The 21176-nt window shown below is 33.6% G+C and overlaps 1 protein-coding gene across 2 annotated transcripts; it reads left to right on the top strand.

The window, feature by feature from the left end:
* The first annotated feature begins 1757 nt into the window (after positions 1-1757).
* On the top strand, positions 1758-19520 carry LOC140058505 (tubulin tyrosine ligase 3-like). Of its 2 annotated transcripts, XM_072104138.1 has the most exons (19): positions 1758-2495; positions 3260-3346; positions 4938-5127; positions 5846-5956; positions 6667-6836; positions 8758-8920; positions 9520-9608; positions 10288-10416; positions 10725-10839; positions 10978-11136; positions 11425-11623; positions 12403-12551; positions 13014-13254; positions 13739-13961; positions 14328-14540; positions 15042-15297; positions 16424-16443; positions 18602-18676; positions 19372-19520. In XM_072104138.1, exons 1-19 carry the CDS (start codon positions 2151-2153, stop codon positions 19381-19383), a joined length of 2946 nt encoding a protein of 981 aa, XP_071960239.1. In that variant the 5' UTR covers positions 1758-2150; the 3' UTR covers positions 19384-19520. The 2 variants fall into 2 exon arrangements, with proteins under 2 accessions (XP_071960239.1, XP_071960238.1); XM_072104137.1 differs by lacking the exon at positions 16424-16443 and having other exon boundaries at positions 18602-19448.
* The last annotated feature ends 1656 nt before the right edge of the window (positions 19521-21176 follow it).

Raw genomic sequence — 21176 nt, 5'->3', positions numbered from 1 at the left:
CAAAAACAGGAAAATGAAGATTGATAAATCAGACTTTAAATAGGTCGTTTTTCAGTTTTAATATTAGTTATTCACTGCTGTAAAAAAATTTATTTCACTTTTATTAAAACACAAAAGAAACGGTTAATTTTAACCAAAAACCATTGTCTGATAGACAATTTAAGCAATTTTTTTTTTGGCTTTAATACATTTTTTTTCCTGGTAAATCATTTTTTTTCCGATCCAGTGTTTGGTCAAAGTAAATAACTATACGTGGCATTAAAATGACATATTCAACAACAAAAAATTGTTTAAAAAAAATATATCTTTAATAATTGTTATGTTATAGCTATTTATAACTTACTGTTGGCTAAATTGTAGGCAGAATACAAGCGAACACACATTCAATCGTATAGTAGGCCTATAGTTGAATTGGTATATAATTGTAAATAATTTAAAATTAAATAAAATAATAATAGGCTATAACTAAGATTGTAGGCCAAAGGTGGTGGTATTAAAGCAAATACTGTATGTACCAGTTAAAACGCTTTTTGTTGTTATTGTTTAACATTACAGTTTATTTTGTTGTTAAATTAAATATAACTGTAGCAATGGAATCGATTGCCTTCATAAAAATGTCATTACATTGTTACATAAGTTGACTTAAAGTACAATGGTACAAATCATTTCAGGTTCTAATTTTTTCATGGGGCCAAAGTGAATGAAATTATTTGTACCATTGCACGAATATAAAACATTTCATTATTTATTTTATAACACACCTACTTTTAACAAGAGATTAAAGACAAGGCGTGACTATTTGAGAATGGAGCAAGCCAATTTTGGAAGCTGAATTACGACATGTTTAGTCCACCAGTTGGCGTTTCGATTTTTGTCTGAAATACAAAATATTGAGCTCAAATTGTATACGTATGAAACGCCATATGTGCCAAAATATTTATCTTCTTACAAATATCGGTCTAACCTGGACTAATGCTCGTAGCGAATAGTATTTTCAGTTACTCTCTGTAACAACAATACGAATATTGCACCCGCACTAAAATTTCATTCTTGATGACGACGTACAGTAAGAGTTCAATTGAGTAGTTATTGAATATCATGTGACCCACAATCCTCCAATCAAATGACAGAATCTATTCATGTGTGATATCAATTATATAGTACTTTTATCTGTAACGTAATGGCCTACAAAAACAGAAAGTACATAGGCTACTGTATTGTAATTCTCTGTAGGCTAAACTGAAACCTTAATAGTAGGGTCTTCTTTTGGCCTATAATAGGCTACGGTATATTGTTAACATGATTGGAAGAATAAAACTATTAAAAAGTCATCGTGTAGACTAAAAGAAAGAATTAGACCAGTATCACTACGGAAAAGTGTGTTCAACTATTATTGTCTCCTGAAAAACTTGGAAACATTTATAAAGTTGGCATACATTGTTTTATAGTGCTCCACAAAAAGGTTATAATCTATACACTGTACTAAATTTATTCTACAATTGTCATGTCTTTTTTAATATCTATAAAAAAAACATTTAGTGGAGGGGGTTGTGGGTTTTTTTTTTATAGTAAATTAGCTTCATTTTTATTCTGCTGAATAAAGGTTGAATGAACGAATGAAGATGGCACTTGAGGCTTCCGTAACAATTTCACAAAGTCTGTGGCCGGCCCGGAGCTCACCTTTAAGAAATCTCATGAATATGCATGAGTTTATTCGCGTCCATGGTGACACGCGATGTTATTTCAGGGGACGAGGAGAAGGCAAGCAAACTGCATGCGAAATGTGAAAAGAGAAATGAAATGTTTTGTTCATAAAGTGGTAATTTTAGAATAAAAAACATGGTGAACAATTCTTGATGATATATAGATGTGCAATTTGAAAGGAAGTATATTTCCAGTTCCATTCGTTGGTATTCTCACCACAAATCGTAAGCGTAAGCCTATCGTTTTCCCTATCGATCGTGTTTGTTGATCAACAAAGTGCGAGCAACAAGGCCATTCAAACGTCGCGGCTGCGGCATTGATCCTTTTCGCAGAGCCTAGCCAAATAGGCTTGAGCCTAGGCCCATACAGTGAACCGATCGAAATACCAGCAACCAGACAGAAGGTACTGGTCTTTTCTGTCGTTGGCCTTGTTGCGTGGTAGAGAAATGATGAAGGTAAAAGACGAGTCAGATTCTGCTCGCTCGAGTGGCATTATAACAGCACAAAACAGGTTTTCTTTCGAAACAGAGCTAACTTTTGCACCAAAATTGAATGCAACAAGTATTCGATTGGCTAAAGAAAGACAATCAAAATATAACAATTTTGAACATCAACAACATCAGTTTGTTTCGCCTGTTAGTTCAGTTGGAAATCATGCAACAAATTCCACATCAAATCGTGAATTTAGTTTTAAACCTCGTATGAGCTCCACAAGTTTGAAAATTGCAGAAAACCTTGGAACGACGTTTATGGCAAGACAGGAACTCCATCTAGAAAGGCAGAGAAAATTGGTAAGTCACCCCAGTTGTCGATGCATAAATCCGTTTATGCTATCCTAGTAATCGGGAAAGTTTGGCTCTGTCTGACAGCCCAGCACGTTTCTGTCCACATTTTGACTGAAGTGAAAAATCCCACTTTTAATACTGTATATATTTTTGTGGTCATGTATCAAATTTTGAAAGCTGTATCATGTATTTTAATGTATTTTAATTAACATTTTTCAATAAAAGAATGAGAAAACAAATTCAGTTGAAAGAACCCAGTATCTCAGCAGAGTTGACCCTATTTGTTAGTGTCCTTGTGCACTTGGAGTGGTACGTCATTTGTCCATACTTTACATGAATACTGTAGCATGACGCACCCCTACATAAAAAAAAGTGACTTACCTACAGTTAGGTGACAATTTTAAGAACGGCGACGTATTGGTGGGTGGTAAAATGACAGGGCCAAATGACACACAAATTGTTCATTGATGTGACTTACCATTTAGGTTGTATAGTGGTTCATAAAAGTGCATTACGATTGACCAAATACAGTGTCAGTAGTACTGTATGATGATCAATAGCATATGCTCAATAGATGTTTGATAAATACTAATAGGTTATAAAATCGCAGTCTTATGGCAGAGCGGTACTCGCTCAGGCCTCCCCGTACAGTAGACTTGTTTCGAAAAATATTGATGCCTTTTTTTTAACCTCACAATCTTTATAGACCGGATCATCTTTTTTCAATTTAATTCTTAAGTTATACAGCACTAATTAAATTCATTTTTCAGATCGAACAGAGCAAATTACCAGTGAATTTTAAGGCAAGACTCTCGCCAGTGTTACTACATCGAGTACGAAAACTGAAAGAGAAAGAGGTCTGTACAATAAAAACAAATTTCGTAGTTACTAATTTCATATCAAATAATTGTAATTTAAGAAGTTCTTAGAGCTCAATGTACAGTATTACACAGTCGGTTGTAAGCATTACATGAAATGGCTACTGTAGACATAACTCCTATCAGGATATTATCAGCTACAGAGTAAACAGTATAAATGTACATTATACAGTACTTCCTTCCTCCGCCCCCACCCACTAAAAAAATATTCTTCTGAGAAAATCTATTCAATAAAGAGCAATGTTTTTAAGAAAGAAATCATTGAGCCATTTAACAACAATTTTTAAGAATTGCCAATGGTCCAATATGAAATCATCATTGGCCATTTTCCAGCACATGACTTCTCAAACTCAGTCAAACATTCAAAAAGTAAGCGCGCACTGTAACACTGCAGCTAATTTTATCCAGCTCCATTATTTAAATAAATGATTGGGTGGGTATAGGCCAACAATTTAAGTTTTTTTTGAGAAATATTCTTATACCATTCCAATCATTATGTTAATTGACCTGTTGTCAAATCTATGTTGAGATTGACTAGACAAATAATTATTGATTTCTTTGAAATATGAAAATATTGTTTTAAACAAATTTATTTAAAGCTCTCCCAGTCTCAATGTACTGTAGTATTGACAATAATCAATTAAAACACAAAGTGTCGTACAGTATTTGACATACTAACACGCTGCGTGCATGCATCTATTATAGTTCATGCTGATTGCCTCTCTGTATGAGTCATCGAGGAGAAGGTACATCATTAGAATATATTTTCATTTAGCAAAAGCCAGCACTAACCGGCTCTGCATTGACTGTAGTGTATTATAGTCAGATTTATGTAACCGTTGATATTCCTTCTCTACATTTTATGGAGAGTTCATTTTGTATCTTTACTGTTTGTAATTAATTAATAGTACATTTACAGTAAATGTCAAGAAGTGTATTAAAATGTGAGTTTTTCATAATTGTTTTATTTGTATCGGGCAGGCTACGATAGCTTGTGTACAGTATGCATTATTTGTATTATGATAATGAATAATTTCTTTTTAGGAATATGATTTGGATATTATTTAATAATCAATCCCACTTTAATAGCAGTTTGTAATAGTGATGATGAACAATGATTATAATTTTGATGATGATGATAATGATTAGAATGATGACAAAAATTATATGAAAACAATTGAAAGAATTAGCCAGATATTTTTGTATAACAATCAAAAAATATTGGAAATGATTCTTTAATACTGTACTTACAATCAATATCAATGCATCAATAAATATCATTAATCAATAATTAATATTGATGATAATTATTGATATATGGTTTGATATTATTATCTTATTCATTAATATCAATCTATGCCAATCATTTAATATAGTCAATCATGATCAATCAATATTAAATCATTATCAATCCATATCATTATCAATCAATTTGAACCACTCATTGTCAATCAATTTCAATCATTCAATATCAATCATATCAATAACCATAAATATTGCACTGATTTTCTAACACTCAACAGTCACTATTTCTCATGAATAATCTTCTCGTTTCTTTTTTTGCGTTCAGAATCTTGACAATTCGAAGCAGCAGTTAGCGTGGAGCACACCCAATTCATCTCCAAATATTCTCGACTACGGAAGAAAACTAACAGATCTAGATGGCGTCAAAGTGGGTGTTATCGGTTCTGTGTCTATGCATTCCAATATGTTGAACCCAGTACGCCCTTCCAAGCATCAATTGCAACGACTTAATGAAGGTACAGTACAAGTATTGCCTGCATGCTCATTATGTTTCCTCTATCTACAATTGAATATTGTTTTCAACAGCTGTGCATCATAGACTCAAATTGTATAGACTTATCAATTTAGAATTGTTACAGTAGTGTTTTTAATGCTTGCCTAGAGATTGTGTACTACTATACAATATAAACATTTTTTCTAAGCATGTCATTTTCACTCCCTTTTGGTGTTTACCTTACAGGAGGACCTCTTACTCAATTAATCAACACAATTTATGCATTTTTTGTACTGTCTGTACAAACATACAAACAAAATAATTAAAGCTTGGTTCCCACTAGAACGTAACGCAAGGACGTAAAAGCAACGCAAGCGTTTTAACCAATGACAAGCGAAGTTATAGACAGTTAGCACATAGCGAATAAGCCATCGCTTGTGATTGGTCAATTCACTTGCGTTGCATTACGTCCTTGTGTTGCGTCCTTAATTGTTAACAAAAAAATACAAGCTATTGCATGCCATAAATCAATAGTTTATTTATTTATTTTTTTTATTCTCTATTAGAATTATTTTCATTGATGATATGGTGTTTTTATTCATAAGCCAGATGTTAGTTTAAATTAATTCTAAATTACCATAAAAAAAAAATATTCAAGATATAGTCAGTTTTTGTTTAGGTACTTTATGAGTATGTGTTGGAATACTGTAGAAAAAACATTTGCTAATTTAATTTTGCAGGTCCCTATTCATCTACTGGAGCAACAAGTGTAATGAAGAAACAAAAACCAGTCTTACCGAAAACCAGCCCATCAGGGGTGCATAAGCGGAGCACTACCCATCCACCTGAAGGTAAGTGCACTTGGTACCATAGGATGAGCCATTGACATACATTGGCAGATTGAGAGGGTGAGAGTGAAGAAAGGGGTTTTTTTACATCTATAACATGCCTCTTATTCCATAATAATAATTTATCTTTTCTACCCTTCCACTACCCATCTACTAAGTACATGTACAATTTGTACCATGGGATGATGAAGCATTCACATGGCTCTTGTCCCATAATAATAATTTGATATATCTTTCCAAGTGGAATTTGAATAAAAATATAACAGCAATTCGTTCAACTCATAAACAGGAGTATTTGTATCACACCAAAGTAAAGTAGATCTTTGTCATTTGATGAGGATTGTGGGCTATATGATATTCAATAAATACTCCATTGAACCCATGTGACATCAAGACTCTACTCAAATTGTGTTATGGGCATTAATTCCTGTTAAAATTAAAATACAATCTCGAAAGATCATAATTTTGATCTTATGAATGACAAATGAATGTTTTTGTATTTGTGCAATGAAACAATTATATTCATTAAAAAATAAAATGTTCTATTTTCACTTCATGAAAGTATTTGTACCATTGCACTCATCGTAAACTTCATTATACTATTAATGCATACAACATTTGTATGTATATGTCCATACAGTATTTAACAATATACTCACTATACAGTATTATATTTCCGAAACAACTAGAATTAAATTTGTTATTGTATTTAGAAAATGAACCAAAATCCTCACCTAAAGAGCATATTCGAAGTAAAACAACATCTTCTCCTGAAATGAGTCCACGTAGGTCAAAGTTCAACCTTAAACGACTAAGCAACAGTAATTCTTTGATGTTCGACAAAATGCAAATTGCAAAAATGAATGCAGAGAAAGCTATTAAGGTAAGTCTGAGAACTAATACAGTAAGCCATTTTCTGGTTGTCGCTACAGTAGGCATAATTACTGTATTTTAAAGGTCAAATGTCAAATAAAATTTGGAATTACAGCATAGTGTGCAATAGTACAGTCAACTCTCCCAATACCGGACTTTCTGAAAACCAGAACTTCTCTTGAGGTCAAAAAGGTCCCAAATTCTTTGTTACCTTTAAAACACATTTAAAACCAGACATATTAAGCCAGCCGAAGTGTGTCTGCTATTTGGAGAGTTGACTGTATATGTACATGGGGTTAATATACTGGATGTGACTTTGAACTTGTTGAATATAAATTAAATCAATACGATCTTACAGTATTACCGCTTAAGTGCACAACTTTGAACATACAGTACCTGGTGGGATGGTATTCCATACCTAAAGGTTTTTTTGTTTATTTATTTGCATCTCATTAAATAAATAAATATTCTAATATTATTATTGACATTTGTTTACTTATAACCAAAAGAAAAAACCATTCAGTAAATGCAGACATACACCAAAGACAATACAAAAGCCACAATAGACAAGATAAAGGAACAATAAGTGAATGCTTGCATAAATTAACTACATAAACAGTTCCTTCCTTTGAATTTCACTTTACATTATACAGTACATCTCTCCTTTGCATCAAAATCAAGCAGTATAGGGAATTTACGAAACAGGACGGGAAGCCACAGGACGGTGCTCATGAATAACTTATGCATGAGCTTTAACAAAGTGGGTGGAGCTTAGTGTGAAATTCCATCGTCTTTTTAAGGACAATAAAGTTGCCATTTTCCCGTTTACGGAGAACGACTAGAAATAATGTACATTATAACTTAAAATATACAGTTCAAATTACACCTAAACGTGAAAATTTCAAAGCTCTAAATAATATTTTAACTAACTAATGTAATTGTTTAATGAAATAACATTTTTATTTGGTTAAAATGGCTGTGTTAAAAGCAATACATTCTGTGCGGCATTTGAATGCAAGGCTCCTAACTAGAAAGGCTTAACCTATGCTGTTCCACCAGAGCCAAGCGATTTAGAAGGGCCCCAACGCCACGAGACAGGGGAGGGAGAGAGATACTGTCGGTACCGTTGTCCTCCTTTGTAAAGTCCCTATTGCTTGTATCTTTAGGCAAGATACTTTGCTCTAATTGTCCTTCAGATAGGATGTAAAGCTGGGTCTCGTGTGTATTTACCTTGCATGATGGGTTACACTATTCGAAAAGAGTAGGGCTTGTCTTACACTGCTGTACTGGGCGCGATATTTCTTTTTGTACATTAGTGGAGGACCCCTCATGAAACGTCACAAAATAAACATGAATGTTCATTAGTCATATCCATAAGGTGTGAGGTAAGAATTTCGAGCCTAACTACTGTACAATTCGCAAATGCAAACCCTTTCTATCGAGCCGTCTGTGTAGAAAAGTGGATTATAATAATATGGACTTTACATGTCGATGTATAGGGTTTGAATCCCATAAGCTACTTCTTTTTACTTTATACTATAGTGAGATAGAGATTATTAAGAAGGGTAAGGTTTAGTTATATTTAGAAAGTAGTTTGGCTATCTTTCACATAAGAGGTCCCCAACGTACGAAAAATTAAATCGCGTACTTGGCCCACTGTCTTGTACTAAAGACTTATTAAATATAGAGTGATGTTTTTTTACAGCATTTCATAAAACCTTACAGTATACAAGAACATGTATATTTGTTTTAAACATTACACCAAGCTACTCATAGTAGGCTACTGCATTATCTCTCGCTAATTAAATGTAATCTACTTCGGCTGACATTGCGGATGCAATCAAATCCAAATTAGGCATAAAAAGCTTGTGCAATCAATTATCTCTACTTGACATAGGCATGTATAATTAATTCCCATTTTCTGTTTACAGTTAAAAAAGGTGTTTTCAATCCAAGGCCCGTATCCTGTTGTTCGTGAATGTTTGAGGAATCGTGAGTGGGTTGAGAAGCAGTATAGGAGCATGGCACCCCACACTCACAAGGCTAAGAAAATGGCAACTAGTGATTATGATTCTGATGATTCGGATAATGATGGTGAGTTTGATTGTACCAATTAATAAATGACAGGCCCTAGTTTGCAATTCTTGTACAGTATCTTGTCTAGCGACAATAAACATCCTGCTGTATCATGTCTGTTGAGGATATCTCAACATCTCAATCTCATCTCAACATACCCATACCAACTATAATAACCTGTGTAAATATAGTGCACGTTAAAGAACTTAGTACATTATCCGAAAACATTAGGAAATAATCTCCTGGTGTGCTGATCTGACTGCCATGGGTCTGTAGAAGGCCTAATCTGAATTTCCTGAGTTTCCAGTTAAGCTTGAGGATGATAATAAATAACTTTACCTTTTTTAAACAATCTTTCACTACTGTATACTACAGTATTTCATATGGGATGAAGATTGCTGCAGGTTGTTTGTCCCTAGACTTGATACATCACATGTATAAAGTAATCAATGGGGCACTATTTTTTATTGTAAATTAATATAACTTTGGTCTGAAGGGATTTAGTGTTGTAGGTGTGGATGGTTGTGAAGTTTCTTATGTTTTTAAGAGACATTTTTATACCAATTGCATTTATATCCAGTTTTTCGGTTTTCAATAATTTCTTGTTTTTTTTCTAGATGATCAGGATCAAGACAATGGTTGCCATGGTGATAGTGATGAGGAGGATGGTTTCCCTGGTGATTCAGATGGATTATATGGCACAATGGTAATTTAGTTTACTTTATTATTATTCTTTATAAGAACATTCAAACCTTACATACACTGCAGGTAGATGGATGGTCATTATACTTTTCGTTATTATATTTTTTGTTTTGTGACTTTGTTGTTCAAAAACAAATTCAATAACAAAAATACTCTTTGTTACTGAACCTATGTAAACGTAATTATGATTGTCCTCAAACTTAACTGAAAATTCGGATTTGGGTCATCTACGAACCACAGCAGCCAGCAGAGCATAGCCTATCCAGATCAGCACACCTTTTCCAATAGTGTACCACATTTTTTAACATGCACTACTGTTTATGCGCAGTGTGTACACAGGACCAACGGCTTTACATTTTATCCGTATAACATTCTGAGATGAAAATGTTACTATCACACACATTTCATTGACTGCCATTAAACACATGTGAGTGTTAGAAAACATCTGCCTTGTTTTTCAGAAGCATAACAACAGGGACAAATTTCATTGAAAAATTTTGTTTAGCAAAACTACTAATCAAACTGATTGTTGAGTCAAGAAACATAGTTTTGTATTGCATTTTTTGCTACACAATTTGCGAAATGTGTAGCAATATGGTTGTTTTGTATAGCTTTTTGCTATGCTTCACTGGCGAAATTATTGCCTGCACAATAACATAAAAATATTGGTGGTTTTTTTTCAGTCACGTGTTGTACGCAATGCCGCTCCCAACTTTATGTGGACCTGTCGCAGAGATTCAATAGACTTTAAATTATTACGAAAAGACACCATTGTTAATCATTTTGCAAAAAATGGTTCTTTTACTACAAAAGTAAGTAGTTGTTTATTTTTTATTTTTAATGTTTTATGTGTTATGTATTGTATGTAGTTATATATTATTAACAATGATATCCTTCATTTGTATGTGCAGAAATTTAAACTCTATCTACCTACTACCTGGATTGCTCTGTAAAAATAATAAATACATGATCACTATCATAATCAACATTAATTTAAAATTGGCAAATGAATACATCGTGACCATAGGCTACAGCCTGTATGTTTTGCTTCAGTCAGAGGGTGTAAGTACGTCATATTCAACAGTTATTTTACCATTTGTTTTTTTAATATTATTTCAAGGTTGGCTTATGTACAAACCTACGTAATCTACATTGGTTTGACAATATCAATCCAGATGAGTTTTTTCCAAGATGTTATAAGGTGTGCAGTGAAGAAGAGAAAAACGCTTTCATAGGTGAGAACATTCAAACTACACTAAAATCTCTAAATTACAATTCCAAATTTTTTCAACCTTAATTTATTTATACTCACGTAGACACTAGCCTATAATTATAGTAAAATTATATTAATATTATTAATATTTTACCTTTAGACGATTATAGATTAACTGCTGCAATAAGTATCCTAAAATGGGTCGTAGAAAATTGTGAAACTAATTTAGATGATACGTCGTTAGATGAGAACTGTCAATCAAATGCTGCGACGCCTTGCCCACCAGCACCAAATGACGAAACTAAAGTATCAACTTCAGGTAAGCCCATAGTTGACGCTTCCGTATTTGTTTCATGATTTACCTGCTAGAACTATCAATTCTGTTTATTTGCCATAGTTCTTAGACCATAGATATTCCTATTGAAAGCAGCTTGTTGGGTTCAGTCAGACCACTATCCATTCCATTCTGCCTCTCCTTCCCTTTACAAATATCTCTGTTATTACCCATCACCAAGCTTCCACTTCTTTTTTTCCAATGACCATACTTTCTCAATTTCCATTTGTTAAATGAGAAATATTTGACGAAAAAGTATTTGTTTATTTGTAGTACAATCACCTGTAAAAGCAAAAACGAAGAAAACAAAGAAAGTTTTACCGCCTTCGCTGATAGAAATGAGCTGTAAGATTGTGGACATGTTTTTAGAAGAACGAGAGCATAGTGATATTGATATTCCACTAGACACCCCTCCATTATTCACAGCCCAACAATGGGACGATTTTATACAACAGTACTATCAATTAATATTGTAAGTATGCTGCAATGTTTCCTATGTGTGCACTTCATGGCTACGTTGTAGAAGTAAACAACCCATTGAATTATCAATGTAAACCTATCAGGTTGCCTAGCCATTTAGCTGTAGCTACTTTGAAGACTAAAGCATGGTTCCCAATAGAACGCAATGCGGCGATGTATTGACACAAAGTGTTGTATTGCGTAATTACAAATGGGAACCGACAACGCAATAGTGCTGCAAACATCGCAGGTTTGATTTCACGCAGGCGGGGGCAAACACAATTATTAGAAGGGCATTTGCTTACGTTGCGTTGATTGCATTACATTACGTCGCTAGTGGGAACCAAACTTTAAGGTCTGTCTACACTATCAAACTTTATGTAACAAAAAAATGTGCCCAAATATGTTAGTTATGACATCATCATGTCCATATATGAGCACATCACATTTTTGTCACATTAAATTTGATAGTCTAGACAGATCTTTAAGCCTGTTTTTCCACACATTTTAAAAATAGTTTTTAAATTTTTCAATACAAGAGGGAATAACTTGAGATTTTCATTTTCAAGTGCTCATGAATACATAAAACATTTTCTGAGTTTTGGCTGGTTGTGCAATTGTTTGCTTTGTAATTAGTACTATTAGTCAAACTAGTAATTTCTAATACAGAATTGTACTAATTGTTCAAAGAAAAGTAATCAAAAATTTAAAAGCATAAAACACCTTTGAAGTCTTCTTTCTAATCATATTTTTTTTTTTTAATAACTATTAGTATCAATCCTTTTATAACAGTGAAGGCGGTAGTATATGCAAGTCAGCAACGTATGTTGATTACAGCCAGGATCTTGTGAACCGTCTTAAACCACACTTACCACAGCTGGACCTAGATGGTGTAAAAAACGTATGGATAATAAAACCTGGAGCAAAATCAAGGGGAAGAGGTACAGTAATAAAGACATTTAATATCATGTGTAGAATTCAGTATCCATGTTATTAAAGTCAGCCCGTTGCAGCAAATAAGTCTTTTACTGATCTGGATGCAATGTATGTATTGTGCATAGCGATTTGCGGGACAGTGCATACTAAAATTGTCAACGTATTATAACATTTTTGAACAATTCATAAAATATGCGCAATTTTTATGCATCATGGACATGTCCGTGCAGAAAATGGCACAAAGTTCGCAATTTGCACATTGACTTCACATACTGCCCACACAGTTTCTGAATAGTATGTGTATAGGTTGCATATTCTGGCCCTAAGGTAATTTGAACAATCATGACATAATTGGTTATCTGAACTGTCACTTGTGCTTACATCATTGCGTTGTGTACATGCAGGAATCATTGATAATTTGAAATGGACAATACGGTAAATGTTAATTTCTGTTTATATTTTCTTAGGAATAATGTGTATGAACCGACTAGAAGACATCGTAAAACTTGTAGGCAACCCTATGGTCCAGAAGGAAGGAAAATGGGTTGTTCAGAAATATATAGAGCGCCCTCTCTTGGTTTATAATACAAAGTTCGATATTCGTCAATGGTTTTTAGTAACAGATTGGAACGCATTGACTATTTGGTTTTATAAAGACTGCTATTTGAGATTTTGTACACAGCCGTATACACTAGATGATTTTGATACGTAAGTACTTGCTCGTGTAATTAAGTACTGTAAGTGTGTTATACGTTTGATTACTAATCGTAAGATTGTGGGTTTGAATCCAGCATTGCTTGTATCCTATAGGCAAGACACTTTACTTTACCCAGGTGTACAAATGGGTACCTGGTAAAGTCAAGACTTTGTGCTGATTACTTACTTCATTATGGGAATATGTTTCCATACGTGTTTGATCCAAAAATGATTAGGGTAATACTGTATGTACAATGCTTAGAGGTTTCACAACATTAGGCACTCTATAAAACGAAGATATTATCATTATTATAACCAGAGTATACCCGAGTACAACGTTTGATGAAAATCAGAGAGCAGTATTATACTCAGTGTTGCCTTTAGAAATATCGCTTTGTCTCAAAGTGAACAGATCCAGGGGTAGGAATTATACTCAAACATGGATATATTATATGATAGTGCAATTATAGTTAATGTTGTAATTTATTTTTAATAGGGCCATTCATCTTTCTAACCAATCCGTGCAAAAGCATTACAGCAACAATCCAACCCGTTCTACTGAGCTGCCAGACGACAACATGTGGACCAGTGCTCAATTCTGCGAGTACTTAGAAGGGAGAGATTGTGGCAACGTCTGGATGGATCTGGTTTATCCTGGCATGAAAAGAGCCATTATTGATGCCTTACTTTGCGCCCAAGATATTGTTGAGCCACGAAAGGTTTGTAAGATGACTCTTTAAAAGGAGTGTCCTCTGAGTAGGAGTTTTCCTAATAGGGATGTCCTCTAAATAGGAGTGTCCCCTGAATAGGAGTATCCACTGAATAGGAGTATCCTCAGAATAGGAATGTCCCTTGAATAGGAGTATCCTCAGAATAGGAATGTCCCTTGAATAGGAGTATCCCATGAATAGGAGTATCCCCAGAATAGGAGTGTTGCCTGAATAGGTATGTCTCTTAAATTGGGGGTGTCCCAATGAAGGCTTCTACTATATAGAAAACATTAAATCATGTAATTTAGCCCAAAAAGCATAGTAGAATCAAACTATTAAGTATTGTAGCATAAATCTTTTTTCTTCTTCCAACAGCACTCATTTGAGGTGTATGGTGCAGACTTTATGTTAACAGAAGACTTCAAACCGTGGTTGATTGAGATCAACTCTAGTCCTGCAATGGGTGCAACGACAAAGATCACAGAGCAGATGTGCTTTGATGTCATTGAGGACACCATGAAGATTGTCTTGGACAGGAGGCAGGACAAGACCTGTGACACAGGACACTTTGAACTGGCATACAAACAGGTACACCAAAATCATTTTTATTTTCAAAACCCTAGTCATATAAAGCAAATTTCACTATTGTTTTCCTTTTTGTGTGCTTTATTAAAGGTAAAGGTATTTATTGTCATCCTCAAGCTTAAATTTGTATGAGGCCCTCTATGGTCCAATGCAGCCAGCAATGCAAAGCCTACCAGATCAGTACACCAGGAGATGATCCCCTACACTTTTTGAATAATGTACCAAGTTCTTTCACATGCACTGAATGTACACAGCTTTACATCCCATCAGAAGGATGAGGCAATGATAATAAAGCATCTTGCTTAAAGATACAATTCATAGACAGGCCTGTTGAGGCTGAACTGATCTTACATAATAACATAGTAATAATTTGGGAGACAAACTCTTTTCAAATAGTGTACAAAGTTCTTTACATTCCATCTGAAGGACAGGCTCAAACCTGTTAGGCTGAACTGACTTCTTACAACAGAATACAGTAATAATTTGTTATTTTTGTATCTGTAGGCACAAGGGGCTGCACCACCTTATATAGGAATGAATTTATCAGTAGAAGGAGCCACAATCAAAAAACCAAGTTACCTTACTCGGCAAAAGAGTACACCAAACATGTTCGGTCCTCGAACTATGGACACAAAGTTACATGCTGAACGAACAAGACTTGTAAATAAAGCAAAATCAATTAAAGAGGGCAGAGAAGCTAAGGGAGCAGATGGTAGCAAATCTAACACAAGTTTAGAAGAAGTACAAAAGAAACTTACAGGTACAAATATTAATATACAGTCATCAGATGTTGTTGGCAGTGACATTGAACTAGAAGAGAATTCCAAATTAGACTTAAGGTTAAGTTCACATGGTGCTCTAGCCAATATAAAACCAAAGAAAAAGAAGAAAAAGGTTGTCAAAGCTTATACCGTCTTTAATAGCACCGTAGAAGAAGGCGTCACAGAAATTCCAAATATCGGATCTTATCAATTTCCTATGCCTAAAAAGTTAATCACAACTTCCAATTTAAATCGGTTAAAGTCTGTACGTAATATACACCCAAATGGGAATAATTATAGAGTAAAATACCAACATCATTCTGTCGATAAGAACCATTTTATAAGCACAGGTCCAAATGGCGTTACTGTTTACTCAACGTAGTTTCGCACTCCATCAAAATTATTCTACTGCAGTTACTACAGTAACTACGTTTTTTTTTACTCTTTAACCTGTTTATGCAATTATTTAGCCAATTTTTTTTTTTTTGTGAGGGGAGGGTGAAGGTTAATGATACTGCTTATTGCAGTGGCCTTATAACCGTCTATAAAACGTCTATGAAATAAACTAAAATTATTTGTTACTGCAGTATAAAAATGTAGTAAACTGCAGTAGAATAATGTTGACATGATCTCTTTGCAACTCTTTCAATACCAGACAGGTGGCCTAATGCTGTATGTCTTGTTTACCAGACAAGTTGTATGCTACATGTGTTTTAAAAAAGGTACACAGGAATTTGGAACCTTTTGAACCTCAAACAAATTCTGATTTTCAAGTGTTTCCATTTCCATAATTAGAGAGTCTGGTATTGGGAGAAATAACTGTCTTTCACAAAAACATTATTTACCCATTTTTAACAAAGGGTGAATGTTAATAATTATGATTATAAATTTTTAGTTTTGCATTTACAGTATTTTTTAGAATCATTTTTTAAAATGATATGTTGTTATTATGGTTTTCTGAGATAGTCTATAAGGTCTGCACCATGTAATGATAGTGTCATGCATGACTGAGTTTGCCATATGTAATCATTATTCAAAACTATTTTTGTAACATTATTCTTCAATCACCATATTCAAAACTATTCTATTTATGTGACAATATTCCTTAATTCATGCTTTTCATAGAACATTTAGCAGCAACCCAGGTTAGTTTTCCTTGTAACTGATTGTTCTATTTTGTTTGTAATTTCTTTTGCATTTGGCGTATCTGATTGGGGACTTTCCATTGAGTACTGTTTTCTTGTTGGATAGTGAAAGTTGTGCTTATTAACATTTCCATTTTGAATATTCAAAAGTTCCCAATTGAATATGCCAATTGTATGGTTTGTTGTGGTTAAATGTGTCTTTTTTAATATTCTTTTTCACTTTGGTCAATATTTTACATGTCTTTTTAGTAGCAACACTGTATTGCATGGATTTATTAATAGGCAACATTCTCTTTGTATGTTTGTTTGTTAACATTTTCAAGTCATCATTTTCGGTGTAAATATGTATATACTTATTACAGAACATGTTTATTGAAGAAAATTGGTTCATTAATAACTTCATAAATAACAAAAAAAAAAGAATTTGTTATTCTTTTAACATGGGCAGACATATCAACATGCAGCTTTTGTGGCAATATTTTGCCAAGTACTTCACTCAGTTTCTGAGTGCTTTCATTGCTTTTTGAATTTACATTCAAAGATTATACAATCACATGATACACAAATTCACGGTATGATTTAAACGGGACACATATGAATGTAGTTAATAATATATATTTTCTTTTTACATGCTGCTAAAATTAATATTGTGTAAATTTATCTCTCATCAATTTATGGTTGTGTTTACAACATTTTTAAGCATCCGGAACATGCTGCTGGCGACATGAAATGGAACATCCATTTGTTTGCAAAAACACCACTGTACAAAAATACAGTTGCATGATTTACATATAATTCTCATGAAATCCTTTGCATACTTGAAAACAAACTACACAGTCCCGAATGGCTGGTGTGTACCCTGCCAATGTGCCGGATCAACTTTCTAAATCCAGAATTAGAACGATTAATTACCGAGTTATCTGGAAATTCCCCCGGAACTACAGTTTCGTTATCGCACCATGTGTATTCCTATTTTGTATTGGCAATGGTATTTAATCTTCTTTGTTATCATAGAATCATAACAATAATGATATTTACAATTCAATTCAATTTATTCAACATTTATTTAGTCATCAATTACATCATAATTGCAATACAACTGATAACAAGGATCCTACATAAAAAAGCTGTAGCTTCGTTTTTTTGTAGGACCCTTTTAGATAATGTTTCATAGTATTACTATCCCAGATATAATACTAGCAGTAACCTATATCAATCTTTCCCATGCAAATACTCATCCTTTGAAGTTGTGTATTGTTCAGTTTATATAACCTTTTAGTACTGTCTCTCTATCAATATTGTTGCTAACTGTGTCTTTCATTTATGTGCAATATATTATTTTACTTTTAAAAATATAAACTATAACATCATTTATACTGTGCTTTCTGCCATGCCATTGCTACTAGGCCTGGTACTAATTATGTTATCCAGTTTATGAAAAGTTATTTGTTTTTTACTTTGTTTTACTTACAAAAACTGTGTGTTAATCAAACAAACTTGCCTATTTTTGTTAATACTGAAACCTTTGTTTGTGTATATTGTTAAAGATGTATTGTCCCCCAAAAACATGAAAAATGAAGATTAATTAAATCAGACTTTGAATAGGTGATTTTGTAGTTTTAATAAAGTTAATCACTTCCATCCATAGGAAAAAAAATGTTCTCACTTATAAAATAACGTATTAAATGGTTAAATTCAACCAAAAATCCATTGGCTGGCAGCCAATTTGACCATTTTTGCTTTAAATTATAGTTTTTTCAGGTAAATAAATTTTGTTTAGATCCAATTTTTGGTCAAACTGAATAACTATTATGTGACATTAAAATGGCATATTCAACAAAAAATAAATTAAAACATTATTTTTCAGGGAGACAATACATCTTTAAATGATCACATGGTGTACTGAAAACCTTACTCTAATGTATTAAAATGCATCCTTTTATGATATTTATATTCATTTATTTTTGCCACTGTAAGTGTATATTATGTATAATATTCTAAAGTTGCTTTTTGTAATGTGTAAAACAAGATACAGATCTCTCTATAAATATAGATTCTCCATTTTTTTTTAAATGGTGTTTTTTTTTATGAGTTTTAATTAAGTTCAGATTGTTGCTTATAGTTTAGTTTCATGCTTTTCCGTTTGTTTTAATATTAGCATCAGCTTCACATACGTCGATCCAAGCTACACGTTCAAGCAGCCCACACCGAGATAGCAATCATGACTCACGCTGTATGTTAAACACTTACCTCATGCTGTTTGTTAAACACTTAAGCTTGGTTCCCACTAGAACGTAACGCTAGAACGTAAAACGCAACACAAGCGTTTTAACCAATGACAAGCGAAGTTATAGACAGTTAGCAATCACAAGCGAATAAGCCATCGCTTGTGATTGGTCAATTCACTTGCGTTGCGTTACGTCGTTATGTTGCGTCGCTAGTGGGAACCACGCTTTACTAATTATACAGGCCGTTCATACTTAGTTATTTACCCGAGTAAGTTGGTTCTTCCTACATAAGTGCCCATGAAACCTACTCCTTATCTGGGTAAATAACTAAGCATAGACGGACATAGTCTCTATCCAGTTCAGTTAAAAGCACCAATTGCATGCTTTCCTAAATTTGTCAATACTTTTTACCCTAGGCTTTTATTTATGATCATTTAATTACATTATACCTTACACTTTTCCACATTAGAACGCAACACAGTTAATTACAAGGCACTGATCATTCGAACTGTCGTTTGTGATTGGTCAAAAGTTCCTTTGCGCATGTGTTACATGTGGGAAAGAAGCTTTACTTTTTTTCGTTATCATTCATTTTTTGTTGCATAGCTTTCACACACTGTATTTCCAATCTGTCTTCACTTTAAACAAACTTTCATTTTCGCATGCTAATAACTAATCGCCTTCACACATTTCATCACAGGCAACGCTATAAATGGCACATGGGCCCACACTTGTACCTTGTGCGGCAGTGGTAATGGTCTGAAATTGGATCTAGATGAAGAAGCCGTCAGGATGTGCCCGTGCCGAAAAGACAGTGTCGTCACGCCCGTGTCACCCGTACCGCAACGCCCGCACAGTGCCTGCGTCTCACCCGAAATTATTCTGCATAGTGGTACTTTCATTAGCAATAGGCAAGGTGATCTGGTTACCTTAAGTGGACACGATCCGTTAGTCGGCGTTCACAAAGTTGGCAACGCGGGCTTCTTGAAGAACAAGACGCGGCCAAATATAAATAGAATCAGACGAGAAAACAGAGCTATGTTGAAAACAAGTGATGTTAGGGTCGCTTGTAGTTCAAGTGTTCCACTAACCTTAGCTAATCGTGTGATAATGAGAGAATAAAATGTATATATACATATGTTTTGTGAATAATCATGTACAATAAATATATATTTATGATTATTACTCTGTTATTATACTCTGTTTATAGTACTGTATATGTGTACAATGGTGCTTGGATATTTCATATACGTTTACATATTATAACAAAGAAGAAAGGGTTTTATTTTATCTATTAAGAACTACTGTATTTTATCAATTTATATTTTATTATGACATAGCATTTTCGTGCTAAAGCACAGTATACTTTCAATGTTGAAACAATTTTCTAATCTTTGAAAAACACAGGAATTTGATATTGAGTACGGTATTGTAGGCCTAAAGATATAATCTTATTATGAAATACGTATTTTTTTATGTCAGGCAGTATCGTAGGCCTACATTGTTCTACTACTAGCTTGGCAGTAATGTTGTTAAGTATAAGGTTGTGAATATGTGTTAAACGGTATATGTATGATCGTTCTTTGTTATTTGTTACAATAAGAACAGATATCAAATTAAGATTAATGTTCTGATCCATTTAAAATAAATTGTGTAGTGTGATTGGATGTTGTTTGTTGAATGTACGTAGATGTTTATTACACAGTGGCGGGCTTTCAAATGGCTACAATATTGTACAATTAAATTCTGAACTTAAACTAATGCTATATTGTATATGGATGTCTCTGTTTATTGTATTAGTATGCATTTATAATGTACACATTATTATCTAACTTGCTTGTTTAAAGGACCCCATTGGAATTAAGCTGTTTCAGCTTTATGGGCAATCCTGGTATTTTTGTTGTATTTCTTGAGTACCGAATAAAAAAAACAAACAAATTGGTTCCAACTAGAGACGCAACCCAAGGACGTAACGCAACCTAAAACTTGGTTCCCACTAGAGACGCAACGTAAGGACGTAAGTGAGTTGACCAACTGCCACTTGTCATTGGTCAACACGCTTGCGTTGCGTTACGTCCTAGTGGGAACCAAGTTATGATCTACCTTTTAGGCGGCCACGTATAAATTGTATTTGATATACATCCGATTTTTTTTGCTGATTAACTGAACAAGTCAACTGTTATGCCTAGAGTTATATAATATATATATATATATATATAAACACATCAGGCAAAGAACATTAATTCTAAACCGCCCGGTGATATACTGAAATTTAATTAATTAATTTGAAACTATATATATTATATAGGCCTATTATAAACAAATCAGGCAAAGAACATTAATTCTAAACCGCCCGGTTTATATATATATATTATATAGAGTAACAAAAAGTAACACATCAAGTTAAAAATATGGTTTCAGAGTTTCATTTGAATTTTTACAAACTCGAGGTGTGATCGCTACTGGTACGCTATCTCAAAATAAATATACCACAAATAATAACAG

This window comes from Antedon mediterranea, chromosome 9 (assembly GCF_964355755.1).
Source record: "Antedon mediterranea chromosome 9, ecAntMedi1.1, whole genome shotgun sequence".
Classification (NCBI taxonomy): domain Eukaryota; kingdom Metazoa; phylum Echinodermata; class Crinoidea; order Comatulida; family Antedonidae; genus Antedon; species Antedon mediterranea.
The sequence above is the reverse complement of the archived record's forward strand: the minus strand, read 5'-3'. Positions and strand labels throughout refer to the sequence as shown.

Coding starts and splice junctions, on each gene's coding strand:
- LOC140058505 (XM_072104137.1), top strand. CDS start 2,151: ATGATGAAGGTAAAAGACGAGTCAGATTCTGCTCGCTCGAGTGGCATT. Junction 10,417..10,724: donor ATGGTTCTTTTACTACAAAA/GTAAGTAGTTGT, acceptor TATTATTTCAAG/GTTGGCTTATGTACAAACCT. Junction 11,137..11,424: donor AACTAAAGTATCAACTTCAG/GTAAGCCCATAG, acceptor GTTTATTTGTAG/TACAATCACCTGTAAAAGCA.